The sequence below is a fragment of the Phyllostomus discolor genome, chromosome 2, assembly GCF_004126475.2.
Source record: "Phyllostomus discolor isolate MPI-MPIP mPhyDis1 chromosome 2, mPhyDis1.pri.v3, whole genome shotgun sequence".
In the NCBI taxonomy this organism is placed as follows: Eukaryota; Metazoa; Chordata; class Mammalia; order Chiroptera; family Phyllostomidae; genus Phyllostomus; species Phyllostomus discolor.
Genome location: NC_040904.2, coordinates 35,276,778 through 35,296,259, shown reverse-complemented (window position 1 = coordinate 35,296,259; position 19,482 = coordinate 35,276,778). Strand labels below are relative to the sequence as shown.

The 19,482-nt window shown below is 38.8% G+C and overlaps 1 protein-coding gene across 1 annotated transcript in view; it reads left to right on the top strand.

Moving 5' to 3' along the window:
- SPATA16 (spermatogenesis associated 16) overlaps positions 1 to 19,482 on the top strand; it is a 184,543-nt gene that overhangs the window by 107,228 nt on the left and 57,833 nt on the right. The window contains exon 4 of the mRNA XM_028505287.2: positions 5,134 to 5,218. Within this exon, the coding sequence (XP_028361088.1) occupies positions 5,134 to 5,218 (85 nt within the window). The remainder of the gene's footprint in view (positions 1 to 5,133; positions 5,219 to 19,482) is intronic.

Genomic DNA, 19,482 nt, shown 5'->3' with positions numbered 1-19,482 from the left:
AGTAGAGATGTCAAAAAAGCATCTTCTGTAAGAGTCTAGAGATTCAAGAAGAGACTTAAACTCAGGGTATAAATATAAGAGTGGTCAACCTACCAATGATACCTGTGACATCACTAAAGGAGTGAGCACAGACAGAAAGCAAAGAGGTCCAAGCATTGTGCCCTGGGCCCTCCAAAGTTAGGATAATCCAGGGCGATGAGGCGCCAGCACAGGAGGCTGAAAAGACAGAGCTGTGGGAGCTGAGTGAGGAAGTGTATAGTGGAGGCAGGAGCAAGCAGTTGCATCACTTGCACTCTGAGTGCATGTGAAATGAAGACTAAGAATTGAACTCTTGCATTGTGCTGCATGGAGACCTTGAGTAGCACGCACTAGAGCAGTTTCAGTAAGGCGATGGGAATGAAAGCCTTGCTGGAGTGAGTTCAGGAGAGAAATTAGAGATAAGGAGTGCACACAGCTTTCTCAAGGAGTTTGCTTGTTTGTTTGTTTGTTTGTTTGTTTAGAAATAATTAAGATGGTAACTGGAAGGGAAGTGGACCAAGAGAGGTCTTGAGATGTTTTGTTTTAAGATGGTAAAAAGAACAGCATTTTGTGTGCTGGTAGAAAGGCTCCAAGAATAAAAGGAGAAAGAGAGAGGAAAAGAGAGGGAAAGAAAAGAAGGAGGAAGGGAAGAAGGGAGGGGAAGGAAAGAAAGAAAGAAAAACAAACGAGAAAGACAGAAAGAGAGAGAGAATGTTTCTGAAGCAGTTTCCATGGCTCAGCACGCCAGGCTGAGGTCTGGTGCAGAAGTGTGGGTGGGTGGGTTCACATTCTGCTCTGCAAAGAGCTTAACATGGTACTTAGCATTTATTAACGGCTCAAAACTGACAAATTAAAACATCAACTGTCAATTTAAAAGGTTTGGCTAATATGATCATGCAGTTCCAGTGCAGCTACAACATTCGGTAGATTAATGAAAGTAAGTTGAATAGAATAATGACAATGAAACAAGAACATTTAGAAGCAGCAGTGAATCACACTGAGGAGCATCCAGGATATTGGCGTAAAGAAAACAGAGATAGCCAAGGGAAAGTAGGAAGAAGGACAGGTTACTGCTTACATTGGTTCATGACGTGAGTCTGCCAGAACCAGCAACCCACAGGTACTTGACTCCTTGTAGATGCTCTGAGTTGACTGTAAATTCAGCATGATAAAACAAAAAGCCCACCTGTCTCTTTCCTCACATATGTCACAGGACATAATTTTACTTCCATGCTCTTTCCATGCTCTTCCACTGATTTTTACACTGATTCATAAAGGCTAAGCTGTAAGGCAGAGCTATGACAAGGAGCTGGACAAAGGAAGGTGGGTGGTAAAGGTGTAACTCTCATTTCCATCAGGAGGAAAATGGGCTTGAAGTAACTGCAATCTAAGTTGTGTTTCCAATATTTACATAGCTTTCTGCCTGGTATTGAAACAGATAATAATACTTAAGAAAAATATTTCCACAAGCATGTAGCTTTATGAAACTATGTTTTGTTATTTAATGTTAGTGCAATTTTTCTTTTTTCTTTTTATTAAATTTATTGGGATGACATTGGTTAGTAGGATCATATGGATTTCTAGTGTACATTTCTATGGTGCATGATTGACATATTACACTGTGTGCCCCCCACCCAAAGACAAATCATCTTCCATCACCAGGTATCTGACTTCCTTTACCCTTTACTACCCCCCCCATCCCATTCCCTCTGTTAACCATCTGTGCCTATAAGTTTTTGTTTGTTTGCTTTTCTTTTTTGTTTATTTGTTACTTTCAGTTCTATATCCCAAATATGAGTGAAATCATGGTTTTTAACTTTTCCTGGCTGACTTATTTCTTAGCCTGATATTCTCAGGGTCCACCCATGTTTGTCACGGATGGCAGTATTTCATCTCTTCTTATGGCTGAGTAGTGCCCATAGTATATATGTACCACATCCTCTTTATCCAATCCTCCATTGAAGGATGCTTCAGTTGTTTCCATGTCTGGGCCACTGTGAATAGTGCTGCAATGAACATAGGGGTGCATATGTCTTTGCAAATAAATGTTTTCAAATCTTTCAGGTAGATACCCAGAAGAGTGGTTGCTGGATCATATGGTAACTCGAATCTTAACTTTTTGAGGAACCTCCATACTTTACCATTTTACTGTTATAATAATTGTGCTTCACTGAGGACAGCCAACAAATTTCAATGGATCTTAATTCCTCACTTGTTTCTTTTTTTATTTTAGTTTTCAATTATCATTTCCATTCACTGTTATGTGGCACTGGTTACAGGTATAGAGCATAGTGGTTAGACAATCACATACTTGGCAGGGTGATGCCCCTGATATTCCAAGACCCACGTGACACCACACACAGTTGTTACAGTGTTGTTGACTACATTCCTTATGTTGTACTTCACATTCCTGGGACTGTTTTGTAACTGCCAATCTGTACTTCTTAATCCCTTCACCTTTGTTACCCAGTCTCGATTTAAATTTGGAGATGTGTTCCTTTGGAAAAAGACTTGGGACCAGGAGTAATAAAATCATACTTAAGAACATAGCAATTAAACAGCATAACATTACAGAAAAAGTAACTTTCAGAAAATAACGCTAAAAATACTAAAAATTCTAAATTTACCCTAGTAAACTCAAAACAAAAGGACCAGGAGCATTAAAAACACAGGAAATCCCTAGAAACCCACAGTGGCGGTTTCTCCTTCTCTTTCACAATTGTTCCAATACCAACATGACCATCACTAACATTGAAGAAACTATCAATTTAGCTTTTACTTAACTCAAGCTACCGGGTCTATGAGCCAGAATACCTTCTACTTTTTTTAAAATGTTTCAAAACTGTAAAGCTTCTTTCCTGAACTCAGCACAGTAATTTTAGCACAATGTGTACATTGTCCCAGAAAAGGAAACAGTAGGCTGAAATATTTGAGGGGCCTGTGGCTGGACGGCATGGAAGCAGGTTTCTGACTATTGACTGACAATTATATCAAGGTTGGCCACCTGTTGCTCAACCTAGCAATTTGTTTATCTTAGAGGCAGACAAACTATGCCAAACCTGGCCCTGCTTATTTTTGGAAATAAGGTCTTATTGGAACACAGCCCCACGCATTTGTTTACTGCTGCTTCCGCAAGACGAAGCTGAGTTGTTAGGAGACCACATGGCTCACAAAGCCTAAAATATTTATTATCTGCTCCTGTACAGGAAACATTTGCCCACCTCTATTTACCTACCGGCTGCTGTCCGGTTCACCCATGTTTGTTGAGCACTGCAGGGAAGCAGGAACCAGAACGCAGCCAGTCCGCACCTGAGGGCCCCCGACTCCTGCCAGTGCGGTGTGTGCTGTCCTTGAGAGTGAGATTCGTTACTGATTGGTTTTTTCATGAAGATTTTTCACAGATTCTCCCAATGCAGAATTTATTAAATGGATTTCTACTAGGTGGCAGGCACCTATATATCAAGGAGGCTTTCACACTAGGTAGGGAAAAAAATTTTCCCATACTAGGTCATGGGAAAAAATTTTCCATGTGATTCTATCACATTTCAGATATTTGAAATTCACTTTGCCACTCCCTCATCTATGGCTTTTGCACCTTGTTTGCTGCTCCATACACATTCACACAACATCAAAACCTCCTAGCTCCCTTTGTCTTATTAAACTAGAGCTTTGAAAATGTAAAAGGGTTCTTAAGACATTAGTTATTCTTAAATTATTGTCATTGATTTTGAAATGTCAATGGACAGATTCTTTCCAATACCCCATGTGTGAAAAGAAAAATATTGTGTGAAAAAAAATCTGCCAAATGATGGTGTTTTTTTTTTCATTGTTAATTTTCAAAGTCTCAATTTTTCTCAGTTCTGAGTAAGAATCTAAACATTTTAATTCTTTCTACACAGTACCATAGTGAGTTTATGGCTGCTGTGATTTAGACAACCTACATTTAGGGAAGGAAAATTTCTAATTCAATTTAGAATAATGTCAAGAAACGACATGTATCTGCAGGCAAAGATAAGAAAAACATTCAGGGGTACACAGTGATAGCTGTACTTAAATAAATAAACTTTTGGTACTAGTGATTAGGTACACAGGATTATTATATGTTTAATTGGCTAACGTGACAATTTGGAATTACTTCTAGTCACATTTAATTGGATTTGGAATCTCTAGAGAAAAGAAATAGAGAGGCCTAGCAGAGAAACAGTCATAAAAGTAAACTGTGTTTTCAAAGGGTGCTAAGCAATGAATTAATATCCATTGCACAATAGTTTTTAATATCCCCTCAGCTTAATAAGACTAATGTAGTGGTGTACACACTAGATACTAAAACCAATACGTACTAGATACTAAAACCAATTCAATTAAACACAAAGTATTTGGGGAGGAGAGTGTTTGTAGAATTGGAAATTTTTTATTTTCAATTTTAAGGAGGCTAATTTAATCAAAGGTGAAGGATCTTTAACTCAGGTAAAGCTTGAGATGTGCTTAAATATTACCAGTATATAATAGTTAGCTATAATGCTATGCTAAGTTTAAAGGCATTTTAAAGTCCATAAAATGTGTTATCTCTAAATGTTTTGAAGCTTAGTAAGAGGCAACCAAAACAAAGCATTCTCTTATCATCTTTAAATACTATTCTTATACTGTACAAACAAATTCTAGAAGATAAATGGCTAGTTACTTTTCTTATTGTAGTAGTTTAGCTATTTAAAAAAAAAAACACCCCACCCTGCCAGGTGGCTCAGTTGGCTGGAGCATTGCCCCCACACACCAGAAGGTTGCAGGTTCAATTCCCAGTCAGGATACATACCTGGATTGTGGGTTCAATCCTGGTCAGGGCACGTACCAGAGGCAACTGATCGATGTTTCTCTCGTGCATCGATGTTTCTCCCTCTCCTTGCCTCTCCCTCTAAAATCAGTAAAACATATTGTTGTGTGAGGATTAAAAAGTACCTACTTTCTACATTGAAAATTATGCCTTATGCTTTGCTTAATGTTGGTCCAGTCAAATTTATGCATTACAAAATCTTCTTCCTCTTTATTTATATATACTGCTGCTATGGTTTTCCTTTTGTCCTATAAGTTTTTTTAAAAAACATCTGTCATTGTTCTTAGGAGTGCCATGATTGCTGACTACATGTTCTGGCTTTTTGGAGGAAGTGAGCAGTGTATAAGCAAGCTCATCAAACTGTACTGGCAGGTAAAAACTGATGTACCAACAAGGGAGGAGGAGCCTGACTCACTTTCAGAATCCAGATGAAGGACTGATGCTTAAAAGACTGCTGAAAAGGGCAGCTGTGGGCATATCAGTCAGAAGGACACTATTCAGTAGTAATATATTTATAATGAAGTAGATTTTCTGAAACTAATTTTAAGGGCAAAATTCAAGGTTGTTAACCCTTGGCTCATACTTCAGTTTTACAACCAAATATAAATTTTAGACATCCCAGGAACTGTTTTCCCGGGATCCTGCTATAATGACATGATCCTTTAAAATATGAACTTTGTATTTTCATAGATTCTTTTTCATCTATGACCTGTAAAAGCAGATGTTAGAAACAATACCAATTATAAAATAAAGGAAGACCCTGGCCAGTGTGCCTCAGTTGATTGGAGCATCGACCTGTAACTGACAGGTTGTGGGGTCGATTCCTGGTCAGGGCACATACGTAGATTGTGGGTTTGACCCCTGGTCTGGGTGCACATGATTCCTAGTCTGGTTACACACAGGAGGCAAACAATCAGTGCTTCTCTCTTGCATCAATGTTTCTTCCTCTCCCTTCCTCTCTCTCTAAAAAGCAATGAAGAGAATGTCCTTGGGTGAGGATGAAAATAAAATAATAAAGGAAAATGCATAGATCAGTTGTATTTGTTGGGCAACATTTAGGATTTAAAACACTTAACCAAACTACAGACCTTATCATTATTCAAAATAGCAGCAAGAAATCATACAGAAAGTCAGTTAGATGTCAAAAAGAGAGTCATAACTTTTTAGAATTGTAGGAGAATTGTGAATGTTCTGGGTCACTCTCTGTCACAACGTGCACATCTATTTTTGCCCAATTCTCCTTCCACAAATTGTCCATGACTTTCTTCCAAAATATATCCAAAAGGAAGATCTCACTTATCCCAAGAAACATCTAATTTGCAAACTATTAAATTGCTTTCTTCACAAAGTGGATTTCCACTCCCTTAAAGCTTCCATCAAGTGGCTCCCAGTGGGGCCACACTGACCAAATCAATGGAAACCCATTTACAAATATTTTTTTCCAAATATCTGAAAATCAACTACAAAACCCACCTCCTTCCTTCACATCTGCTCTCCAAACTATGTGAGGCTATTCTTCCTTTGTATTTAAGATGGTTTAATTTAATTGAATATGAAACACTGGAATCAACTCAGGTAAAATCTGCTAAGACATTAATATAAAAGTGAGAAATAATCATCAACAGTCCTCTAATACTTCCTGATTTTTCCCGCATTTTCACTATGGTGTCTCAGCTTCAGGTTTTCTGTATCTCTACCATATGTTATCTTCAGTAGACAGTAAAGTATTAGGTTTACCTCCTACAAATAATAAGAATTTAAATTAGTCTTACTTATAATTGAGCTTGTAACTATTTTTTTAAAGTTGACTTTTAACTATGTATAACTTGAATCTTAAAAAATATTAATTTGCTGATAAGATTTAGGCTTTTCTAAGGAATCTGGAACATGCAAAACAGTAGTAGTTGCTTATAAGGCATGTAAGTAAATAATTGTAAAGTATTGCTAGATTGGAAAACTAAGCAAATAATATGAGCTATAGACATAGCAAAGGAAGAGGACATTTTATGAAAGAATTTCAGAGACTTCTAAAGAGCAGTGGGAAAGGAGTTGAATCTTAAGATGAGATCGTAGTAACGGGCCTGGCATATATTAGGTCCCAAATCAATGTTTATTTTAGTTTATTCATTCATTAAACAAACATTATATTGGGTTCCTCTTGTGTTTTCTATACTGGACTAGGAAAAAAAAGGTCCAATATTGGTTCCTAAACAGATCAAAGAGTGTGAAGCTGGTTAAAAATTTTTTTGTTTCCTTTACCTTTCAAAGAGCACTAATTTCACTATTTACCTCAAACTAGGAAAATAAACTCCACTTACTAATACATACATGCATGTTTGCTAAATAAAAAAAGTAAACAAGCACTATTATGTTACCATTCTGCATTAAGAAAACATAAAAAAAACATATCTCCCTTTAGTGTCTGCAGGAGCTGCAACTACAAAATAAGAGAGGTCTACTCTTCATGCCCATTTTAGCACTAAGAATCTCACATTTTTAGACACAACCAAACATGATGTCACAAATTCTAAGAAAAAAAAGTAACTATTAGAAATCGCATCCTGTAGATAAATTCTATACACTAAACCCCTCTAAGTCCCAGTGTCACCACACACCCATTTTCTCACCAGTTACATTTTTCCTTCTGCTAGCCAACCTCTCCTGCATCTTAATTCAAATACACACATCTTCCCCCATACCTTGTTCTGTTGTAAATAAAAATGGAGACTTGGAACATTGCCAAAGAGTGCTCAGTCCATGCCAACTTTAAAGGCAGGGATGCCCCACTACCTGACTACCATGGCAACCATTCTGTTAAATTTATTTGTTTGTTTGTTTGTTTATTATTATTGATGCTATTACAGATGCCCTCCACTTTCCCCCTCTTTGCCCACATTTACCCAGCCCCTGCCCTTGCCCCCAGCCCTTACCACACTGCTGCCTGTGTCCATGGGTTGTGCTTACATGTTCTTTGGCCTCTTTACCTTCTTTCATCCAGCCCCTCCCTCCCCCTGCCCCTCTGACATCCACCAGTCCCGTGTACCCATGCCTCTGCTTGTGTTTTGTTCATCAGTTTATTTTGTTCATTAGATTCCACATATAAATGAAATCATATGGTACTTTTTTCTCTGGCTGGCGTATTCCACTTAGCATAATAATCTCCAGGCCCATTCACGCTCTCACAAAAGGTAAGAGTTCCTTCTTTTTTATAGCCATATAGTATTCCATTGTGTAAATGTACCACAGCTTTTCATCCACTGATCTACTAACGAGCACTTGGGCTGTTTCCAGATCTTGCCTATTGTAAATAACACTGCTATAAACATAGGAGTGCATATATTCCTTCCAACTGGTGTTTTGGGATTCTTAAGGTATATTCCCAGAAATGGGATCACTGGGTTAAGAATGCCCCAAATGTCGCAGACTAGGAATTGTATTTGCATGTACATTCGTAGACATTCATTAAACCTGAAAAAACACAGCAGCTGTTTTCACTACCTTTGTTAGTGGAGAAGTTGGTATATAGCTTCCTATCAACCCCATAAAATCCCAGTAAACTCTGGCCAATTATTCTCTCTAAAGGTTTTAAACGGGGAGTAAAAAAATTCAGAATGTAAAAATCTGAGAACCAGTCTACACTCACTCTCACAGACTATTGACTTACAAACGATACACGTAAAAGAAGAAACCCTTGCACTGGAAAGCTCAAGAACTCCTTTCACATGTATTAAGGACATTTTTCATATCAATCAAGCAAGAAAAAAGGACATAAAGCTCTATACTATATGACAGCTCACACTGGGATATATCACTTTGAATAAAAGTGTTTGCACATGTTATTTTATAATAGTGTCACCTCGTCAGAGCTCAAAAGGACTGGAAATCACTTGTCACGAGATGATACTTGTAGGCATGCCTCTGCAACCAGATGCCATCTTCTGATACCAGCCACCTTCCTCCTCTTTTACAGCTTGAGACCTCATTACAATTCCGAACTAATTAACAAAATAGAAGGCCCTCGTCAAGCTCAGAATTAGCTGTTTTGAAGCCCTTTTGTATTTACATACTGCACCTAAAGTAATAATAATATTCCAAGAAGAACTTCATAGCAAACTCTAATCCCCCTCCCAAGCCCCTTGCCCCTTAGATCCAGGGCTAGATGTAATAGCATCGGGAAACAAAACTTCCTCCTTCCACTCTTCTTTCCTGGTTTTGTTTCCCCACCTTCACTTTCAGCCATGCTTCCAGCCACCCGGGTTACCTAGTGTGTGGCTTTATCTCCTGCAATATGAGGACCCAGGCCAACCCTGGTCTGCACCACACAGCAAAGCAGTGAGGAAAGGCAGTAACAGCTAATTTTGTGGCAGAATTTCCATGAAACGAAAGCAGAGGAACCCCACTAAATAGGCAAGCTGCCTAATAAGCTCACTCCCCACCTTAATTGTTCTGTTTAATTTTTTTCTTTTTTTGTTTGTTTGTTTTTTTGAGTCACAAACCTCTTCAAGAATCTGATTCAATTTGCAGTCATCCACCTGGAAACAATACTCATAAACACACACACAAAGAAAAATGTGCTTACCCTTTATCTCATTGCATTGAAAATTGATCTCCTACACATAGAATACCAAAGCAGCATTTACAGATTATTCTGGCTTTCTCACTCTTGTGAGGTTGTGCAGGTTTTCTGGGATAAGAAATTGATATATTATATTTGACATCTCACCAATGTCAGCATTTCATTTTAATGGCAACAGAGCTAAAAACCCTGATCTCAAAGTCTTGAATAGCAAATGGAGTCAGAGCTCCTAAAGCTCACAGTATCTCATATGGGTAGGCTTGCATCAAAAAAACACCCAAATTCACATTACATTATTTCCTTTGTCCTCACGTCAATGAAATGATTTTTGTTAAGCCTATATCATCAAGGCTGTGTGTGTCAGCAATGGGTTTCATTGTTCAAGTCATCTGAACAAAAAGTGACCTTTATAACAGATAAGCCATTCATTCACCAAGCATTTATAGACTTTTATACCTAGAAACTCTCAAGACTTTGTCAGTCTCCCCCTTAGTACTGGAAAGTTCATGTTGTTATTTGACTCTAGCCACCTCATTTGAAGTGACAGCTTGACCAAAAAAAAAAGCTCATAGCTTTTCAGCAACATCTCCAATAGTGAGTTCAGTATTTTGGTCAAAAGCTGTGTCTCATTTATCTAAGATATCAGCCATTAAAAAATAAAAATAGTACTGGAATGAACTCACTATCAATTTATCCTAAAATGAGTTTTCTTTTCTCATAAAAACAATATAAAGAATTAACCTAACCAAATTTCTTCTCTGGATTGCCAACAAACTTCTTTAATAGGAAAGAACCTTGTGGTGTATGTATGCTCTTGTATCTTGATAAAGATCTACCAAAAGGCATTGATTTGAGTTCTTGGCTCCAAGGAATTCGAAGACTTTGACAGCAGTAGAAAGACCTCTTTGGGGACTGTTGGAAGGGTTGCTGACACCAACACTGGCCCGGGTAGAAAGCGTGACAGGTGGAGCATCTTTCCTCAGTGAAGTAGCAAAGGCTGAGGCAGTGCCAACATCACGGGTTTTCCATCTGTGCAGAGAATACCAAGACTTTCCATCCAATTCAAGTTGTACTTGGCACTGAAATGTTCACCGTCTTAAAGATATCAATGGCATAAATGGTTTCCAAAAAGGGCTCACCAAAAAGGAATATTTCTTTGGTGTAATTATTCACAAGGGACAAAGTCAGGAGTTGGCTGCAGTGAGAAACAAGGTTTTCCCCAATGCCGACCTGGAGGAAGATGGTGCCACCTCCAGGCTCCTGAAGCCCTTCCTTGGCTTTGGCTTTCAGCAGTTTCACGGCCACAAGTTAAAACTCTTGCACTGCCCATTCTCTTGGAAACAGCCCTTTTTCTTTTTGGTATTGGGACTCACAAGAGACATTTACTGCTTTTAGCACTCAAAGCGAAAAATAACACCCAGAATGTCGGTGTCATATAGTGCCTCCTTAAACTGCACTGTGGTCATTCAAGCTTGAAACCTTTCCAATCCAGTGTCTCCAGATGCCTCTGAAATTGGTGGATACCTTTTTTCTTTACTCTCAAATTGCATTTGTTACTGTACTCATTCAGCAAATATTTATGAAGCACTTATTAGTGATGATATGTTAGGCACTGTGCTATGTGTTGGAAATATATCAGTGAACAAAAGAAACATCACCCTGTCTTCAAAGAACATATATTCTGACACAACATATTTACCCAGGAAAACAACTGGTACTTCCATTAGACACCACCTCTTCTTGATCTGTTTTTTTTTCGTCAGTATCATCAAAGTGAACTGCAAAAAGCAGTTCAATATGTATTTGTTAAATGACTCAGTCAACTGATTTAAATATTGGTTTGACATGAAGCTCAAGCCAATAATGTTCAGAGTATTCTGAAATAGTTATTTTGTTTGCAATTTCAAAATTCAGTGTTTATATGAATTCAACAAGTATTTCTCTGTGTGAGTATTAAGTTCACGATTGTAAACAACTTTTGTGCTTTAGTTGAGTGTGGGATTCCCCAGAATACTTGGAGAAGGTTGTAGATTTCCTAGAGTCTTTTGTCTCATTGATTTCTGTGTTTACTGGTGTCTCCATACAAATCCTGAGGTCTTAGCTATTACCTTTTTTCAAACATAGCAATCAAGGCAGCAGTAAGCTAATGGATTTCTCTGCACTAACCAGAGAATGGTATAGTATGACTTACCAATGAACATGAATTGATCCCTTATACTAATAATTTAGACCAATATTTTTACTTCAGTTTTGTTTTTATTCTTGATATTGAAAAATATCCTAATATTAGTCATATACATGGTAAAAATGTATGATATTTCAACCTCAGAGTAAAAATAAGATCTTCAACATAAAATTAGAGGCAAAGTAAGGTCAAGGAAAGAGAAAAAATTTTATTAACTTAAAGAAAACAACTACATATTCTGGAGAAGAAAAATATGTTCTCTCTAAAGATTTGCTTCCGCATGAAAAATTCTTCCAACGAAAGGAACAAAATAGAAATACCATATCAGCCATTTCTCTTAAAGGCTTGTGTTTAAAGTCTATTTATTTATTTGGCCTTGTCAGGCAGAGAGCTTATAAAATATTTGGACAAGGAATGTCTAAAAGCAACCAAGCATTATACAGTGTGGGGTGAAAGTAGTTTACAATTGTGAGTATATGAAACAGAGTTTATTCTTGTATTGCTACTTATTAATCATTGTGTAATTTTCCACTGGAAGAACTTTAAACCTACTTTTGTCCCCACCCCACACCCCATAGTATTTAGATTTGAGATGACTTGAGAAATACCAAACCACTCACCTAAAAACCTTTTCCCTAACAACTGCCATGTATCGTGCTTACATTCCCACCATTTGGCATTGAGTCTCTCTTCATCTTCAGGCCAATGCAAAAGAATTTTATCTGGAAGTTTTTAACTCATTAATGGGTGAATCATGAACGAAATTGTGGGAATCAGTTTATTTGAGTCTTAGTCTCTTTGGAAACATGGAAACAGACTCCTGAGGGAACAAGATGAAAGAAAAGGTAAACTCTGATGAGGAAAGGTGAGAGAATGCACACAAGCTGTAATGAGGGACAGTGACAGAATGTTTTGGAACCTAGAGAATGTAGGTTTAGCAGGTGAACCTGATGGAAGCAGTGGATATCGGTGCTTAACTCTGTGAAGTAAAGAAAGCAAAAGAAATATAAGCAGTGGGAAGAGCTTAGGCTTGAGATTCACAAGATGCAACTTCTAATTCCTATGCCAGAATTCAATTTTGGGTAAGTCACTTCATTTCTGTATTAGTCAGCTACTGCTACAATAATGCTGTGTAACAAATCACTCTAAAATTCACGACTTATGATAATAAGCAAGTTGGTTGTCTTGGACTTGCCCAGTCTAGTCTGGTCTTGTCTAGACTTGGCTAGGCTTAGCTCCAAGCTGCCAAAGGGCCCAAGTGTGATCCACATGCTTCTCATTCTCCTTTGGCAAATGACCTAATGTCTGTTTATCTTTTGGAAAATACTCAGGAGTCTAAGAGAGAAAAAAAAAACCATATTCACATTTCAAGCATCTGCTCATGCTATGCCTGCTAACAAACCAGGGTGCCAAAGCAAGCCACGTGACCAAGCCCAAGGGCAAAGGGTATGACTCATCTGCTCACTGCAAAGCCATGACAATGGTACAGATATGATATTGCTGTAGGTGGGGGAAACTGAGTCCTGCAACTCAATCTACACCAGCTGTAGACTTTGGTCTCTGCTTTGTTATAATGAGGAAGTTAGCCTCAGTTGGTGGTTTTCAAACACTGGTCTAGTGACCGACTATATCAGAGTCACTTGGGAAAATATTTAACATATTAGATTTCCAGAGTTGGGTGATGTCACCCAAACCAAATTTGTCTACTTCCTCCCAACTAGGTGACTCTCATGCACAGTCCTGGGCTAGATGGTCTCTAAGGCCATTTGCAATTTCTTTTAATGTTAGTGATCAACTTAGCATACCAAAGAGTCCATCTAGGGCTTCCTTAGGTGCAAAGGTAGAGTATCAGATGACCTGCACAAGTAATGCTGCCTCCCTGACAGTGCAGGTGAGATAGAGCATAAGCCCCAGATTATCCCCGAAGTCTTTGCGGGCAACCTGTGCTTTCTATTTTTAAAGGTAAACAACTCTTATCCCCTTCTCACCATGATGTAAGTCAGGTTTTCCTGCACACATCCCATCCCCAAAGCAAACCCCCTGGCTGCTTCAGGAGCCTCTCCTGCATTCTAGACAACAATGGGCATTGCAAGATTTTTCAGTCAGTTGCCTCCAAAGAGATCATTCATTAAGCTAAGCAATATTAAAATTCTCACCTTATAAATTCTCATATTTTTTAGTTAAGAGGCAGACTAAAGAGGACGTGTCCAAATTGAGACGAGAGGTAAAGGAGAGCTGCTTTTCCTAGGTCTTGGAAAAAGATAAATGTAGAAATGGATTTCTCATCTAATTATTCATTCCTGTTTATATATTCTTTAATGATATGTTTCCATGGTTACTAGCGTTGTAAAATGCTGCCTGTGTTTCATTTTGCTTTGATGCTATTTGAAGTAGTATGCCAGTAAGGGAGGTTCACTTTTAAATGCAAAGATGTAATTGAGGCAAATATTTGATCCAAGGTTGAGTGTTCCTATGAAGAAGATAGTGACCGTGACATTATTTTCTGTTTGTATAGTTTTGTGTAGTTCTTCTATTGATGTTCTCCGAGTGTCCCAGGCATTAGCAAGGCAGAAAGGAAGGAAGGGAAGGAAGGAGGGAAAGAAGGGAAGGGATGGGTACATGGAGGAACCTGAACCCTACACATATTAAACTCAGGTACACTTCAGTACACATTATATGTGTTTGGTGACACTGATTTTCCTAGACTGTCAAGTAGGTAAGGGTGCTTTTTACCTGACCTATCTATCCCTCCCTTTTCCCCACACTGTCCCTCCTCCTTGACCCCACAAGTTCATGCCAAGAGCCAAAGCTTTCTTTCAAAAATGAAACCAACATTTAATGACTTCACCCCATGTGAATTTTTGTCACAGTGCCACCTCATCAGAGGTTGTCTGACTTTGAAGCCCCAATTGTCACAGAAGTAAAAGGCTTTGTCTCCTGCAAAAACAACGGGTATCCAGATAATGTAAGAATGTGGTGACAGTGCTTCAAATGTTCTCTGCAGGAGCAGCACCCTTCACCTGTACATTAGCCCTCTATGTGCACATTGACAATTTAAGCTCCTTGGAAAATGGTGACATCATCTCAATCAAGAAAATTAATCCTTAACCACTCCTGAGAAATATTTACTTATTCTTAAATGGTGCTGGTTTGGTTTTGCAGTCACATTAGTAGGTGATAAGGGAACCACACACCAGAAAACAGTCAACTTTTCTTCCCAGCCCCCTCCTAAAAAGCTTTTTGGGTTTCTGGCAGTTGTTAAGGGAGAATAAAAGCAACCTCTAAATTTCTTTTCATTTTCTCTCGTTTGAGAATGATATGGGTTTCAGAGATTTAAGGCAATTTGGGCCTTTTTTTACTTGAACAAAGTTAGGTATAGCTATTTGATTTCCAGGAGCCCTGAGACAATTCTGCCAGGTTGCCATGAGATTACTTTGTTTGCACAGAGGTTTTCCTTTCATTTTAAGTTTGTGAGCATGTTGATTCCTTCTTTGTTTTTGTTTGCATATTAAAATAAAAAATCGTTATAATTAAAATCAAAATTAAAGGGTTCTATGGTTACTTCTTATATTTCCCATAGATTTTTATGGGTTATTGATTTACAAACTTGCAGAGAAATTGAGGTCACGTTTTTTAGCAGATATGAAATAACTATTCCATGAAATCATGAAATTTTTAATGCTGTGTTCACTCAGGTGTAAGATAGTTTATAAAGCTCAAAACTTTGACTGTTTTTGTTTGTAGTCATCCATTCTTTTGATGGTACTGCACACCTATTAAAAATAAATTCTCCTCTTTTCTTGAAGTCATACAATTGCATTTTCTCACTAATTATCAAAGACTGCTTGCTGTACCTGTACTGTAGTTCCTGGTTCAATCATTTTCTTTTTCATAACCTCCCCTCTTCCAATAATAAGACTTTGGCACTTTAAAGAACAACCTTTAACATATGGCATGATTTACTTTTTCTCTGGATTTTTTTTAACAACACAGCTAGGTGATGGGCATTAAGAACTTCATGGTTCATGGAATTTTAGCTCTTTTCTTTTTTAAAAAAACCTGTCTTTTTTACTAAATGTATTGGGGTGGCATTGGTTAATAATGTCATATAGATTTCAAAAGTACATTACTATCATACACGATCTATATATTGCATTGTGTGCCTGTTACAGAATCCCCACCAATGCTGTTCTGGAACAGCTGTGGGGGTCGATTGCCCACCGCCTAGAAGCATGACTCCCAAAACAAGACTTTGGTGAAAAAGGAAAGGGGCTGTTTAAAGAAAGGTTATACAGATTTAGAGTAATGGCAGATTTCTGCCATTAAGTCCCACTCCCTTTAAAAACACCCAGAAACATAGTTCTGCCTCCCTTTGACAAGCCGGATCAGTTCCAGAATAGGCCCGTCAGAAGTACCGCCTTTCAGAACGGCAGATGTCTGCAGCTCAGCATTCCCAGTCCCAGTTCAGCCCCAAGCATCTCTCACAAGCCCAGGTGGGTGGGCAGGTCCCTCACAGCTCCATCATCTCTGCTGCCTCGCTAGACTTCTGGCTTTCACCTCCTCTCTCTTACTCCAGACCAAGTGGCTCTCCCTTTCTTCTCTTTCCACCTGTCTTCGTTTAAATGCTTGGCCCAGAACTTCCTGCATGACTTCATATCTGGCCTCTCCTATGATGTGTTAGAGTCTGCCATTTTTGCCAGTTCCCCCATTTCTTTTACCTTCTTTGGGTTGTCATATTTAGTCAGGGCAAAAGTTCCCAGTAATGAACGGACATGCAGGGTGGACATCCGCCCCCTGCCTCTTACTCAGGTGCTATAGGACCTCCCCCAGCTATGTTCTGAATCCCTGAGCATTTTCGAAGTCATATACACAATTTGCCCTGGGCAGCAGCCCTCTTCCCTTCAGGAAGGCATGGCTATTAACTCAGCAAGGCTATGCAATATATCTGTTTTTCTTCTTTTTCCTTTTCTTGTTTTACTTAATTGTTGTTCAAGGATGGGAGTAAAAAACAGAAAACTGTACTTGAATATATCTTAAATGCAGTATCAGCCACTCTCCCTCTTCTCCCAATCAAGGATTGTGGGGGCTGTTCTTTCACTTTCACAGAACCCTCGCTCTGCACCTCATTACCAGCCCACCACCCAAAGTCAAATCATCTTCCAACACCATAGAATTGGCCCTGTTGACCTTTACTGCCTCCTACCCCTTTCCCTCTGGTAACCACCATACTATTGTCTGTCTATGCCTCTGAGTTTCTGTTTAACTTTTAATGTAAAACCAAAACTCAGGATATTAAAGTAACTGTTGAGCTAACCTATTTTATCCCAGAAAGCATAGGTGCTATGTTATATCATGCAGGCTAAACCACGAGTCAACAGCCTACAAGGGACAATAACCTGCAGAAAACCTTGGGCTTTTTCAAGCCCAAACCTAAAGGGGTGGAAAACATGATACTAAGCATGACAAGTCTCATTTTATCCCTTCTTCATCAAGTGAGACTTGGCCTGCTTCCACATTCATACATAAGACGCAAGTCAGAGGTAAAACTGAAGACTGGACACAGATAACTTGGAAATACAGTGGCAGGTCTCTTGAAGATAGCACGTCATTTCATTCCTCACTGACGCATTTATCCCCGTCCTGAGACATCTTCTGATGATGGGAAGTCACATGCAGGAGGACGCCTGCCCCACAAGGTCATGCTCGTGCAATCTGTTGCTATATGAAATATAGAGTCCTCCGGGAGGAGCCACAGCCTGGAAAAGATTAATAACAGTCAAATGAGAGGAATAAGAATGAAGGAGAGGTGGCTGGTTGCCACGCAAAGTTGAAACTTGAGGAAGAAAAGAAATTATGGGGCTGTACGAATATACCCGAGACAAACTCTGAGTAGTAGACACTAGCACTACACTTTTCTACATGGCACCGTAGTCCCTTTTACTGGACCCGGACAGTGCGTCGTCCCTCCTCGGTGTGTATACCACCAGGGTCACAGAGCCACTAGCTTCCAAGATGAGCTGCTCCCTCACTGGAAGACTGCTTTAGAGCTTTCTTCTCCTGCTAAGGATTCCATTTCTGCCTTGTGAAGCTGTGTACAGGAGTCCTTCTTGTATTTGGGATCCTGCCTTTGTCCCGAACAGGGCTGTGGACCTCGTTTACACATCTGCCCAATATGAACAGCTCAGAGCACCAGGCTCTGACTGAGACAGATCTGACTTGAATCCCAGCTCTGTCACAAAGCAGCCCTGTGAATCATTGCATATTGTATAATAGAGACTCAGTTTTTCTCATCTGTAAAAGGGGATAACGATGCTTGTTTTTCTAGTGTTGTCTTAACAAATAAAGAGAATAATTTGTCTACAGCATTTACCCAATGCACAGTGACCACTTATTAATAATTGAGTTTTACAGATTAATCAATGAACTAAAAGAAGTTTACAGGGGCAGAGTACAAGGGAAGGTTGCTTTCTGATGACAGAAATGTAGTCCCTGCAACTTACGTCTTGTCTTCAAATTAAACATCCTTGAATTCTTTTGATTTTTTTCTCCAATACAAAATTTTTCAAGGACATTCTTGACTTTCCTTTCCACTCAAAGTCATCTTGTGTAGTAGCCCAAAAGACAAAACAGATGCTTTGTGGGAAAAGCAGTACAAGTCTGGCAACCAAGGTCACCAGGTTCTTGTCTGAACCCTGCCATTAATCGGCTGTGCACACCAGCAAACCACGACCCAATCTAAAATCGTCACTCAGGAAACACCATCAGAAACAACATACAGCTAGGGAGAAGGGATCCCTGCCTTCCCATAACTGGACAAAGTATAGGGTGGGAATGCACAACAGCAGAAAGGGTCCCAAACTCTGCTGACATTCACCACTGAACGCCGAGCCTGCAGCTCATCAGTAATACCCAGCTGTGCTTATGAAATAATTACAGTGATGGAGCTATTGATTCCTGTGATGCTTTTTGGTGATTCATTTTAAGTCATCAAGAATAAAAGCTCTGCAGCATCCTAAAGAGTGTGGAGGCTGCTGAAACCCACACTTGTAACTCCGAGTTTCTATCAGCTGGTGTTTCTCTAATGTGCAAGCAGAAAATTATTCAGGGTCTTTAGAAAAAGAACGTACTTTAAATTCTATTTATAAATTATATGTGCTTTGCCACTAACTAAGCTAGACCGACCCAAGCATATTCTTTAAGTTTTGCTATCAAGAAGGCTTTCATTTAATTTTTGTAAATGTTTCTCTTTGAGACAGGCAAGTTAATTGATAGGATATCCTAAATCTAATAATGAGTGGTGGTACAAAATAGTCTTATTGTGACCTGTAGCTGTGAAGGATGAATATTCTGTTTTGTGTTAACATTAATTTGTGAAGATGACCTTGACCCGATTTAGGTTTGATATGATGTGATTCATTTGTTTCTCTGTTAGAGTTATAGTCAAATTTTGTCTTTGAAGACAGGATTAAGGTGCTCAGAGAAAAGGAAAAAGGGAAGTAATACTTATGCTCCCAAATTGACAATCTAATTAGAAGAATGAAAAAAGTCTCTCAGCGTAAGAGAAAGCACTGGTTTAGGAACGGGGTTCTTGTGTTGCTTCCATCTCAAAATTTCGTGGCCTCAGGTGTGTCAACAGAACTCACCCCCCTCAGCTTCCTTGATCGTAAAGTTGAGTGATTTTAAACTACCTTAGATCTCCTTAGTTCTGTGAGGAAATTACATGGAAATAAAATTTTGCTGCAAACTATAAATGGTTAAAAATTAATACAGAGTAAATTTTACGCATTAAATTCATGTTATTCAGCTAGTGGAAGCATTGTATATATAATCAAAATCTTACCCCTAACCCTAACCAGATTGGATTGTGGACAGTGG